We start from the raw sequence: 13,615 nt of genomic DNA on the forward strand, positions 1-13,615 counted from the left end.
ATGAAGGGAGCAGAAAATAAAGACGGGGAGATAGTACATAAATAATGGACCTTAAAATAATAAAGAGAATGCTATGCTTAGATTTCGAAAACAGCCAGTAGCTTCAAACAGTGTGTGCTTTTTGATCCAGAACATGCATCGGTATCAGGTTTCGCTCCTTTCTAGAAAGTTCATACAGGAAAATTAAATTAATAGCACATGGAAACCTCTATTTGCCAAGTACGTGCAGACCAGAGAGCTGGAATCGCGCTTTCTCCGGCATGTGGAACCACAAGCACCTCCGGGAGACCCGCACACGCCACGGGCCCAAGAAGTGCGCTCGCTGCCGACCACCCTGCTTCACAGGGGCCCCCCACCCCACCCCCTAGCACACACAGGTCAAAGGTCCCGGCGAGACTGCAGTTTAACACGAGACCTACGAGCTTTTTCTAGGCTCGACCAAGCTTCGGGGTTTTTTCCCAGCTTTTGGTGCTGGGACATGAAACTGTCACTCTGCAGTTGGAAGTGGAAGAGCCCGCTCACCTCAGAATAAGCAAGAGTGATGTGCTCGTATACCCCCTGATGGTGGTGAATGGCGTCCTCCAGGTCGTGCAGCTCCGAGGGAAGGTCCACCTCTCCACAGGCTTTACACCACGAGTCCACATTGCTCATGTACTTGAGGAGTAAAAAAAAAAAAAAAAGATTATTTCTATCAATGGCAATTTATACGGAGATGTAGCTATTTTTTCAACATGGTTTTGAAATCAAGGTAATTGAGAAACAGTCTAAGAACGTGGCATAGTGGAACATCCATCTCAAATGGCACTACCGGGAGCCTCACATGGTTCCCGGACTCTGCCCTGGAGCTCTCCTTCTGGCCAGAGTGGGGCTCGGCCCAGGAGCCTGCATTTGGAATGACATCTCCAGGGGACCCCGAGGCCTACAGCTAACAGCAAGCCCAGAGCAACTCTTCCCTGCATCTGCTCTGGGCCTCCTGCTTAATTCCCCAGCCCTCCTCCGAATCAGGGATCGTAACAACCGCCCGGTGCCGTGGGCTGTGTAAGGATAGAGGCCTGGTGCGCCTCAGCCTCAGCCTCAAGATGGCGGCACACGCCTCCTCCAGGAGCTGTAGTCCAGCCTTCGCGCTCCCCTCCAACATTAAGATGCTAGCGGAAGCCCAAGTATCTGGAATTATTTACCTAGACTGAGGAAGAGCAGCAGGCCCATTTTTCTACCTTTTCCAAAGCAAATACACACAGAAATGAAAAGACCAAATGAAGGCCACCCAAGCTCCCCAGCTGTGCCCACTGAGCCTGAGGGAAGGCTGAGGAAAGAGGCAGACTCACTCAGGTCTTTTCCACTTTGCACGTAAACAAGAAGGGAAGAGTCTTGGCTGCAGTCCTGAGGACTACCATTCCAGCCTCTCCTCAATTTTCTCCACGGCCACTCCCACCGCCCCAGGAATCATCAACAGCAGAGAAATCACTGCCAGACGTCCTAGGGAGAGCCTATCAGCATCCATCACAGTTCAGTGTCAAAGGCAGGCAGCAGAAGGCCCTTAATTAAAGACGCTAATTCAATTAAGCCAAATAGTCATGGACACATTTCCCTGGGTTTCACCTCTTTTATTCTAATTCCTTGGCATCTTTCTACTTCCCAGGGAATGCAGAGGGTGACTATTTAAAATTGGGTGACGAAAACATAAAAAAAAATTAAAAAAAAAAAAAAGTGGCTGCGCCTGCATGGCTCAGTCGCTTGGGCGTCCAACTGCAGCTCAGGTCACAATCTCACGGCTCACGGGTTCGAGCCCCGCATTGGGCTCTGCACTGAAAGCCTGGAGCCTGGAGCCTGCTTCTGATTCTGTCTCTCTCTCTGCACCTCCCCCTGCTCCCTCTCTGCTTCTCTCTCTCAAATATAAAATAAAACATTAAAAAAATTTAAAAAATAAAATTGGGTGACTGACCTGCCAGACAGGAAACTTGCTAGGATTCTCTTAAAATATGGGAACGACCACCCACTTATTCATGACATTTTTAGAAACAAAATAGACACGTCACCTGGTAAGTAGTAATTTGTTTATAAAAGTCCATTTATTATTAATGGCTCAGAAAAATATCTATATGCAAATCTTAGGGCCTGACCAGTCATGGGGCATTACGTATCATATGATGGCATCTGATGGTTTCAACGGACACAGGGACGGAGGAGTATCCTTCTTTACGGTGCCTTCCTAACACCAACAGGGCAACGGAAGTAGTAATAAAATTACTTGACACATCTCCCCCTCGGCAGGTGTGTGTGACAAGGATCTGTGTGACTACACATGTTCTATAAATATCAAATCCAATATCAAATATCAGCTTGAATGATTCTAAGTATTCTTGATTTCCATTTCACTTTTCCCATTATTGCATTTAACACCAATCACTGTAAACCTTTTCCAAATATAAATGGACTCTGGTTAACCATCACCATGATTAATTCATCAGGTCAAGTCAGCAATTAATTGCTCCTGCACGAAACAGAGTCACCGTATACTCCTTACAAGAGGCTAAAATGCTTCTGATAGAACAAGGTGGAAACAAGTTTTAGTTACACCATAGCGCACAAGTGGAAGTGTCAATCTAAAGATGCTTACCTAAAAAATATAGCCAGGTTCTAAATACACAGAAAAGGATGGCTTGCCATGTGGAAATCTTGTGGAGAAAGAATTCTGCACATCTAATTTCACTGGGTTAAGATATCTCAATGATGGAAACAAACCTGGCCATGGTTTCACGGGACTTTTGTGCAAGCATAATTTGTCTTTTATTTATGAGATGGAAACCCTAGACTCCGAAGGGTAAGCTCGAAGCCCTCAACGCTTTCTGAAGGACTTAAACACCCCAAAAGTCTGAACCCACTGCCACCAAGGGAGCAACCCCTGATCAGAGGGCCAAAAGAAGGCTGCGAATTGGTATTCCATAAGGAAAAGGCATCCTGGAGTTGACTTTGGTGGCAACGTTCAACAGTAGCTACATAGCACAGAATCTGTGAGAGTCTTTTCATAGGATAACGTGGGCTATGAATGGGCAAGGGGGGCAGGCCTACTGTGTTCACTCCCCAACCTTCTCTAACCACTCTACTACATTCCAGACCCCCCCGTCCCCCCAACACGAGTCACCATCTTAGAAATACAATTTGGGATTACAACACCAGGGGACAGGTCTAGAACAGAGCCTGACACTCTGGAAAGAACAATACTGAAGGTGGCTACCATACTCTAGTGAGATCAGAGCAGACGGTTTGGTCTGATGCTTTAAATGCGCACTGGACCCAAATTCGTGAACACACGGCATCCAGCTAGGTTGAGGGTAGACAGGAGAATCCAAGAGAATTAAATGCTTCTCTGTGAATTCAAATCAGGAGCTGGCTACAGAACTGAGAATTCTGATGCTGAGCGGAATGGCGACTTTGTAAAAGTGTGGCTGAAAACAAGAGGCAAGCAGCTGAAGGCAGGGTAACTGATACATACAGCTTTAACAGGAGAGCTTGAATAATGAGATGTATTTGCATAAACATTATTCCACTACCCTCCACATGCTGAGAGAGTGGGGGGCTTCCAACGTGGGAGCCACTCAGCCCTCTGGCCTGCCCCACCTCCTGCCACCCACAGCCAGTGCACGTCCGTCCCTCCCACCCACACCAGGGATCACGATGGGGTGCAGCTGAGCACAGGGGCTTGGCCTGATTTAGGAGACAAAAGCACAAAAACTTCCTAGAATTGTTAACTTTTTAAATATTTGGGGGGGGGGGGGTTTCTCTTCTTCAACAAAAGTGACACTGGTTTAACATATACACACACATATGTGTGTGTAGATATATATGTGTGTATATACATACATACGCATAACATACATAAGAACTCAAACTTGGGTTTTTACTTCTCATCTCTTCATTTTTGTTTTCACTTCTAGAAAATATTACCCCACTTTTCCTTTCTACTTCATCATTTCTACTCCCTGAGGATTAATCAGCACACACTCTTTCCTGGTTCCTCCAAGGCAGACAGGCCCTCTTCTCTGCCCAGGGAAATCACCTGAGGGAGCAGCCCGCTCCATTTGCAAAGCTCTGCCATCTACACCACAGTAACTCAGAGGAGACAGGCTCAGCTTGAACCAGAATATGCCGATGATCACTCTGCACACCTTGAATCTGTTTTCATTAATAACTTTTTCTTTCATGTTTATATTTCTTTTCCACAAGAATCGTTTCTGTTTTGTCCACAAGCCAAGAATTAGGTCTATGCTTGTAATAAAGTAAAATACCATTAAAATGGGATTAGTTGTGTATTATTTGCCTTAAAAATTCAAAAAGAATAGTATATAAGTGCTATTTTCCTCTGAGTTCCAACCCAGACTTATGACAAAATTATCCAGGTAACTGCAATAAGACTTGTTTACCAGAAATGGTATTTCTAAAACTATGTATGGAGAGTGAAATTGTACAAGGATATTAATCTAAGTGCCTTGTTTGTGGAACAGTGTGTGATTATTGTCAGGAGCTGAAGGACCGTCACAGACCTCAACTGAAGTCCCAACATAAGTGACTCACTCCCCAAACACAATCAAAGGCCAATAAATACCACCAGCCCCATCGACTTCATTGGACTGATTTAAGGATGAAATGACATCTTGTGTTAAAGAGCCGTGTAAATTCTAAAGAACTATGCAAATGCTGGTTGTTACTTTATTTTTGGCTCTTATCAAATTATAGAGGCCCTCAAAGTCATAGAGAAAATGAGGTCATCAGATTTATGGTTCACTGTGAAGGTGAATCTTGACCAGCACTAACAGAACTTTCTGCAGTGATGGATATGAGTATCTGTGCTGTCCAGTATAGTAGCCACTAGCTGTACGTTGCTATGGAGCGTGTGAAATGTGGACACTGTACGAAATTTTCATTTATTCTTACATTATCTTCTTACTAAGCCTTAAGTAATTTCAGTAGCCACATATGGTGACTGGCTACCATACTGGACAGTGCAGCTCTCTTGTCTGTTTTAAAGGAAGGCAGATTGCCACACGCAGCACGTCATTTGGATGTGCCTTGGGACATGTGGAGCCTTGGGAGTCTGACTACCCTCCTTTCCACAAATGGACCTTGAGGGTTTGTGTGGGGGTCCCAGCAGGAGAGCACAGCTACAGGTATGCCCCTGACCAAACAACAGCCTCCTCTATCGGGAACAGTCACCCTCTTTGACAACGCAGCGTGCATCTCCAGGAGAAATGCACGTGGGACAGGGAGGAAGCGCACACCCGCCGAGCCAGCCAAGCCAACCCTGGGGATCAGTAGGGTGACAGATGTCGCAGCCGGATCACCCTCACACCCGAGATCATCTGTTTAATTTTTAATGTATTTTTTAATTTATTTGAGATAGAGCGTGAGCGAGCAGGGTAAAGGGCAGAGAGACAGGGAGAGAGAGAATGCCAGCAGCCTCCAGGCGTAGCACGGAGCCTGACACAGGGCTCGATCTAATGAATCGCAAGAACATGACCTCAGCCGAAGTCGAGAGTAGGACGCTTAACTGACTGAGCCACCCGGGCACCCCTAGAGCATTTTTTTTAAATAGCGTCTTAGGGCGCTAAGGTGTAGCAAAATCAAGTCACTTTCTTTGTTCTACAAAACTGTTAAGTCTAATAACATTTGCTATGAAAGCTTCTCAGTGTGAAGGGACAATTCAGTGGATATGCCACATGACCAAAAGAAGTGAAGGCTGGAGCCCCTAAACACCATCTACCAGTAAGACTGCTGGTCTTGTGGTCCTGTCTCCGTGTCTGCAAACTGAGATTCTAATTGCGACATGAGACTATGAGATGAATGGCTGAGACGTCTTCAGGAGGCGTGCCATCTATGCAATGTTCTCCTCACCCAGTTTGCACCTCAAGACTTACATCTATAAAACCACAGGCAGACACCAACACGAGAACACCCACCGGGACCACAGAGGAGTGTGGCTGGGCAGTTCCGGGCACACGTCTCCCTCGCTGGAGCGTAATCCTTACGGGTAAGGCTGCTTCCTTTGGTAAAGCCATTAACCATGGGGGTCACATATTTGAGCTCTGTGCCTCCCTAACTCCCTAATCAGATTTAGTTTCCTACTGGTAAGTCTGGATGGGGGTCAAAGAGGTGGCTATGTTGGAAACCTAATTCATGACGTCCAAGTTTCTGGTCCTCTCCCAACTGAGCTTATGAAAACAGCTTAAGCATAACTGGAAGGCAAAGCATTAAAAAAAAAAAAAAAAAGAAGAACAAAGTTGAACCCATTTCTCTTCCGCAAAGAGGAAAACTACTTGGTAGATGTGGGCTTCCCTCACACATCAGAGTTTCAAAGATCTTACTTTTGTTCAGGGAAGGGGGAAGATCCACAACACGTCTTTACCTGAGAGTAAAGAAAGTCTCTGCAGAGGTCCTACTGCCCCACCTCCACATTTCAGTTGCCTGGCCAGGCCTCAGCCAAGGTCCATCAGAGATGCTGGGCCCTTTCTTCACCAGGCCTCTCTGACCCTAACTTGTATTTGGCTTCATCTCTGGCTACTGGATACACACAGAGACCTCAAGCACTGTCATGTTTACACAGGATTCCACGATATTGTGTCCAATAATGTATTCATCTAGTCCAGTTTCCTTCAAATCCATAATTTACAGTCACTCATTTTATCCAAAGAGAACACCCCAGGCTCGCGTTCACGAAAGGGACCTTCCCTGTGTGTTACTATGCTTCAGACCCTCTGCCATTCACCACATAGGTTGTCCTGTTTCACATCTATTCATATCAGCTTAATGGAACTTTCTGAGAGCCCACTGCCACTCTACTTCTTGCAGTAGAACACGTGACGATTCCAGGTGACGTATGTGCGGGAGACCACGTGGCTCATCTTCCCACCTACAAAAACGTCCAGTGAATAATACACCACACCCTGGACAAAGACAGGAACCAGAGGTGAGCACAGTGCTGTTTTCTGCAGAAGGGGGGTGGGGTCCTGTGTTTTTTTTTTTTTTTAAACCTGTTTTTGTGTGTGGGCTTTTGTTTCCCCTTTATCATAAAGCCAGTTAAATGCATAGGTTAGGGAGCTGAAAAATCGGACTACTGGAACCCGAAGCCCCTATTCACAGCTTTCACGTGAGGCCACAAAGACTTGTTTCTCTGTATACCATTCAGTTTCTTCTTCTGCTTCATATTTGAAAGGTTTCCAGAGTCAAGATCACTACTAATTAGGGTCTTGTGCAACATTCTAGCTACCTTGCCAAAACCCTGGGCAAGCTGGGACTCTATCTCACGTTTACTGACTTCACTCCTCAACAGAGACAGTGTCTCGATTATACCATTTCCTTCTTAACAGCGTCAGTACAGATCCCTATGAATGCAGTCTCCGCCCACCACAAAAAATGACCCCAACCAATATTTTTCCTTTAACATCAGGCAACCACTTGCTTCTTTCCCATACGCCTTCCTAGTGGCTAAAAGTCCTGTGTTCTTTCTCCACATCTTGAAAAAGGTATTTCACTGCCCAGCATGCTTTCCACTAATTAAAGTCTGAGTCATGAGCGAAGCACTTCCTTGTGTAGTTCAGGGTACGTTTGCTTAAGCAAGCGCTGGAGGACTGCAGAGCTGTGGGGGTTCTATGAGCAGACGCACATATGACCTCTCACAGTCTTCTGACCAGCACTTCAGCTAAAGAAGCCAGTGTCAAGTTCAAATCCATACAGTTTAATAAATGTGAAAGACACTGTAAACTGCCTTCCCAAAAGTCGTCTGTCAGCCCGAGCCCTTGCTGGCAGAGCGTGGCCGCTACTGTGGAGGCTAAAAAGCCACGTCTGCCTTCTTGCACCCTCCCACGCAGCCAGAGCACGGGCCTACACCCTACTTCCACTCAAGGGGAAAGGAGGTGAGGTGTGCTGGGGTAGGGGACCTTCTGAAATTAATGTTTTCCTGATAAAAGTGACCGGCACCACCATCCCAGACTATGGTGGACACCAGGGTGCAGGTGCAGGAACGGTGGCACAAACCCGGGAGGAGCAGACCCGACCCCAACATAGCTGTATGGCTACAACTCTCTACACTTTGCAACTTCTTGATTTGTGAGAAAAGCAAACTCCTGATATTTAAACCTGATAATCAGGCACTCAGTTACTTGCTGACAAATCACCCTAATCAGAATACTAAAAGTGATAGCAAGGAGGAGGAGGGGGAGGAGGGGTAGGAGGGGAAGGAGGGGAAGGAGGGGAAGGGGGAGGAGGGGGAGGAGGGGGAGGAGGGGGAGGAGGGGGAGGAGGCAGGGGAGGGGGAGGAGGTGGGGGAGGGGGAGGGGGAGGAGAAGAAAGAAAGAAAGAAAGAAAGAAAGAAAGAAAGAAAAAGAAAGAAAGAAAGAAAGAAAGAAAGAAAAAGAAAGAAAAAGAAAGAAAAAGAAAGAAAGAAAGAAAGAAAGAAAGAAAGAAAGAAAAAGAAAGAAAAAGAAAGAAAAAGAAAGAAAAAGAAAGAAAAAGAAAGAAAAAGAAAGAAAGAAAGAAAGAAAGAAAGAAAGAAAGAAAGAAAGAAAGAAAGAAAAGAGGGAGGGAAGGAAGGAAGGAGGAAGGAAGGAAAGAAGGAAGAAGGGAAGTAGAGTGGGGAGAAGGGAGAAGAGGGAACAAGAACAGTGGCTACCACTTATTAGTACTTACAGTACTTACACTACTTACCAGGCACTACACGGGGCACCTAGTACGAAGTATCTCATTTATGTGATAAATCACTCCTCTCAAGCACATACTTTTAGTTCCACTTTACAGACAAGAAAACCAAGGAACAGAGAGGTGAAGTAACTTGCCTAAGATCGCACAGCACCAGGTAAGAGAGCTGGGGTTTTAACTCCCAGCAGCCTGGCTTGAGAGCTCGTGTTCTTAGGCACTATAAGGGTCACACAAAAGTCCTCCAAGGACTTGGGAGGGTATCGAAGGAGGAAGTCCTCCCGTCACCACCCCGTGGGCCGTGGGGCCCGGGCACTGACCTTCTCAGCCTTCTGGTGGAAAATGGAGGACATGTCCAGCAAGGTGCTCCGCTCATCCAGGGCTGCCGCAAATGCCTTCCACTCCTGCTCCAGCTGGTTCGCAATCTGCTTGATCTGCTGAGAGGCGTAGTGGCCAGACTCTACCAAGCGATTTGCCACCGACATTATGCGGTTTATGTTTACATACACGTTCTGCAAAAGGGGCAGAGAAAGAGGGCTCGTGAGGGAAGGCGGACAAGAAGCTTCCTTCTAAGAAACACAGAGGATGGCGCTTTCTGAAACACAGCCCACGAACTTCAGTTATATTTTGAACAGCAGAATCACCTGGTACAAAATAGTGTACATATTTGCTATCTGATTTCCATAAACTCTAAGCATTGGTTTCAATTTCTATTTTTAAAACTGCAAAATTACAAATCAACTAGCTGAGAGGCAGACTGTTAGGCACAAAGCAACAGAGTACACAAGTGGGCGCACAAACATACTCTGACTCACTCGCTGGCTTCGAATCCTGAAAAGGGTCCAGATGGCAAGCCCACTGTGAAGCAGTCACCCAGAACCGACAAAACCCAACGCTGCAGGTTTTAACTAGAACCCAGAAACTACGCACGGATCAACCATGGGCTGTTGTTCTGTGTGGAAACAAGCTCGCCTGTCTACACGAGCTCCAGGCGCCTGTCGCTTTGGGGCCAATAGAGAACCTTCTGGAAACAGATCCACTTTCTCCACGGAAGAGGAACCGAGGCACGAAAGGAACCACGCTGCGTGCACACCACCTTCAATCAAGCTTTTTTCTACTCCGTGAAGTGCCCATCTTCAAGCCTACCAGTTTACTGTGAGGCTGAAAAACACATACCCCTTTCTCCCCAAATTAGTTCTCACTATGCTGTTCCCCTTTCCACCTTCAGTCATCCTTGAGGCTCCCATTCCAGGGAAGGCAGCAGTGGGGAGCGTGCACCTTCAGCAAACCCCAGCTGCAGTTAGTTCATCACAACGCTGCTCCTCTTAGAAGTTCCCCCAAACCTACCAAGACACCTCTTTCTTTGGCTCCTCCCTCCCTATCCAGCCGTGAAATCTGATCATCCAACCTATCCAGACCCCTCTCCATGTTTCTGGCCTCCCCTCCCCTCCCCTCTCGAGTGGTCCTCTGGGCCACTGTCCCTCTGCCACACCCCCTGCAGCAGCCTCCTCACTGCCACCTGGTCTGCAGCCCACCCAGTGAGCACCCTGAAGAATGCACCTGTGCACCTGTCCGTTCTTTCCCTCCATTTTCACCCAAATCTGAACTAGGTAGGGTACTCTAGGATCAGACTCCAGCCACAGACTCCAGCCTCTGAGTTCCTTTTCCGGGCACATCTGCAGGCTAGAATCAGCTAACAGATGTGCAGGGAGAGAGGGCACCTGCAGAGCTGCGACAGTCAGCCAAGGTCACAGTCTGTGGGAAACAGTCCTCGCCGGCTCTTATGGCAATAATGCTCTGACCAGCATCCTTTAGTCAAAACTAGTGGCTCCCCTTCTCACAGGTGTTCCGTCTCTCTAGTTGCGGGCCATTCTGGAAACACGCGTGATATCCAAAGGGCTTGCATAGCGAAGTGGATTTTAAGAGCCGCTGGCTCAGTTGGGATCGTGTGACATCTGGGGTCACGAACTACTTGTATTGCGAGACGTCGCTCGTTTATCGAGTTAAAACTTGTGAGAAACGTTTGCTCGTCTTGCGGAACACTCACAGAACAAGTTACTCCCGATCCAAGGTTTTACTGTAAATGCTAATTTTTGCTTTGTTTGTATCGTTAAAGAGGTAATCAACCCCAAAGGCCTGCGGGAAGAGAATGAGCAGCTGCCCTCTGCTGGAGTCCAGAGCAGAGCTCCCCATTCGGATGGCCCCGCCATGGGAACCTGAGGGTATTCACTCCCACCGAGATGGCGTCCTGTGTCCTGTGTCACCCTTCCGTATCCTCAAGCAGACTGCACTCTGCGTAGGGAGTGCCGGTCTGCGGATCACGGATCAGACCCTTCCCATCGCTGCATCACTGGCAACACAGAAAAAGGAACGTGGTGGCACGCAGTCCAAGAAACTCCCTCTGCGCAAATACGGCAATGTAGAATTCCCTGCGTCACGGTACCTGCCGCTAGTTCTTACTGTCACAGCTGTTAAAAGTCCGTGACACACAATGAGCCCAACCAACTGTTGGCGTCCCTTCATACGCTTTCTTTAGAGACTATCGACCGTGCATATTGATGACCAGCATTTTCATTTTGTCAAAAAATGTTTAACACACTGCTGGTAGCACAAGAAGTTACCAGGCCCTTGCTCTGCACCACTAAATGCCACTAAATGCCCCAGACAGGCACCAAGCACTCACAGTACTGCGGCGGGCCAGGGGCAGGACACGGCCTGGAACCGGCTGCCACCCAGCATGGCACACAGTTACCCTGCTCTTTTTTAACAAAAATCTCAACTTAGCAAAGTGATATGAGTTTATTGTAAAGAATCAGAAAATAGACCTAAAAAAAGATATCATTCATACTTTTAAGAGTTTTTAATTTTTTTTTTTTAAAGAGAGCACATAAGCATGGGAAAGGAACGGGGAGGGGGAGGGGGAGAGGGAGAGGGGAAGAGAGGGGAGAAGAGAGGGAGAGGGGAAGAGAGGGAGAGGGAGGGAGGGAGGGAGAGGGGGAGGGAGGGAGAGGGAGAGGGAGGGAGGGAGAGGGGGAGGGAGGGAGAGGGGGAGGGGGAGGGGGAGGGGGAGGGGGAGGGGGAGGGGGAGAGGGAGAGGGAGAGAATCTTAAGCAGGCTCCACACCCAGCACGGAGCCTGACACAGTCCCTCGACCCTGGGATCATGACTTAAGCCAAAATCAAGAGTCAGACGCTCAACTGACTGAGCCACTCAGGTGCTCCCCAAAGTTTAACAGTGCTTTTAATTGGTGATAACGCGACTGCTAATAATCACCATTTATCAAGTACTTACTTACTATGTGTTCAGCATTATCTTAGTATTTTACAGATAGAGAGGAAATAAAATAACAGAACTCCAGGGAAGGCAGCTATAATCCCCACTTTACAGATGAGAAACTCTGCATTCCCGCCCCACACTGCTGCCTTCCACACCACGCTCACATCTTCTCGATCCTAAATGTGCCACTAATAATGGTGGGTGGGGTGAGAAGACATTGTGTGTCCTCGTTTGTTTGAAGTATATGTTAGCATTTCTTGTTTTTAAAGCATGTGATACAGTGGATTGCATGCCTACTGCCTGTAGCTGCAGGGTCAGAATGGTCTGAAAACCTGATAAAAATTTCTTGGGAAGATATTCTAAATAGCTTCCTCCAAAGGTAACATTTTGGCTCTCCTCATCTATGCCCAGGTTTGATCATTTAAACCAGAAATTCTCTTACCTCAAACCCTAGAAAAGATATCAAACTTTTCTGATGGTATCTACTACAAAAATTTTATTGCTAAATGTTATCTTTGAAACTACCTAAATTGGAGCATTTAGTTGACCAAACTTCAATTAAGTGGTATCTTAATTAATAAAAAAAAGCCCATCTTTATATTGCTTCAGTGCTCTGTAAAAAAAAAAAAAAGAAAAAAAAAAAAGCTATAAGGTCCACGAGTGGTTAATTCTCACAGACTGGCTCAAAGTCCAAACCAAAACTCTTTATCCCTGAAAAGAAAATTTCTAGAAGCTTAACTGTCTATAGAAAGAACATATATGCTATAGGATATAGAATATATATGCTATAGAATATATTCTATAGAATATAGAATATTTTCGTTATAGGAACTCCAAAAATGTAACAAAAGTGCTACTTAAAATTCATTGGTCTTCTGTTTTGCTTAATAGTCCTACAACAACCCCCCATCTGGTCACGACAGGCCACGGGAATCGGGGGCATCAACCCCAAACAGAGCCAGGGAGCTCCAGGCACGGCTCATGTCCGGACCCCACTACTTCAGTTCAGCTTGGAAGGAAACGTCACGTTTCAGGAGAACTGGAGTGCGCCCCGAGGCAGACAGCAGGCAGGCTGGCTTACTTCTTCCTCGGGAAGGGCAGCCAGCACAGTGACAGTGGCTCTCGGGAGAGTCACGTGGTCACTGAGGAGCCTTTCTGGGGCCCCTGTAGGCTCCTAAGAGGGCAGCACACGAGCTAGCAGCAAAATCATCCGTGTTGAACTGGCCAAGTAACCAGTTCGAGTTTTACCGGTTTGTTTGCTTGTTTTCACATTTTTGCTCATTTAAAACTTAAAAGACGCCGTGGATACCACCAACACTGAGAACTTCCCACACTTGGAGGTCAGCTGCGACCACCGAATCGGTAGCTCCAAAGGCCCCGCACGGCCTCCTGGCAGTGCACTGGGACACCATCTGTGTAAACACCGCCCGTCTGCTAAAATACTCGCACACACAAGCTACATCTGCTCTGACAGCGTCTTACCATACAGTTCATGGCAAAGTGGTTGTGCTGTGTCTGGAGCTCCATTGCGTGAGGATGGCTGGTCCCAATCTCGGTGTAGCTGTTCAGAAACAGGCCCTTGTTGTGTGTGATCCAGTCAAACATCTACCAGAATGAAAAAAAAAAAAAAAAACCTGAAATCACTCCAGAAGAG

At 47.0% G+C, this 13,615-nt stretch overlaps 1 protein-coding gene across 7 annotated transcripts in view; it reads right to left on the bottom strand.

Moving 5' to 3' along the window:
* TRIO (trio Rho guanine nucleotide exchange factor) overlaps positions 1-13,615 on the bottom strand; it is a 354,620-nt gene that overhangs the window by 198,762 nt on the left and 142,243 nt on the right. For all 7 annotated transcript variants that reach the window (XM_023239465.2, XM_045038713.1, XM_045038715.1 and 4 more), the window contains exons 6-8: positions 13,444-13,566; positions 9,006-9,197; positions 523-654 (exon numbers count right to left, since the gene is read on the bottom strand). In XM_023239465.2, coding sequence (XP_023095233.2) covers positions 523-654; positions 9,006-9,197; positions 13,444-13,566 — 447 coding nt within the window. The remainder of the gene's footprint in view (positions 1-522; positions 655-9,005; positions 9,198-13,443; positions 13,567-13,615) is intronic.

Source organism: Felis catus, chromosome A1 (assembly GCF_018350175.1).
Source record: "Felis catus isolate Fca126 chromosome A1, F.catus_Fca126_mat1.0, whole genome shotgun sequence".
Taxonomy (NCBI): Eukaryota; Metazoa; Chordata; class Mammalia; order Carnivora; family Felidae; genus Felis; species Felis catus.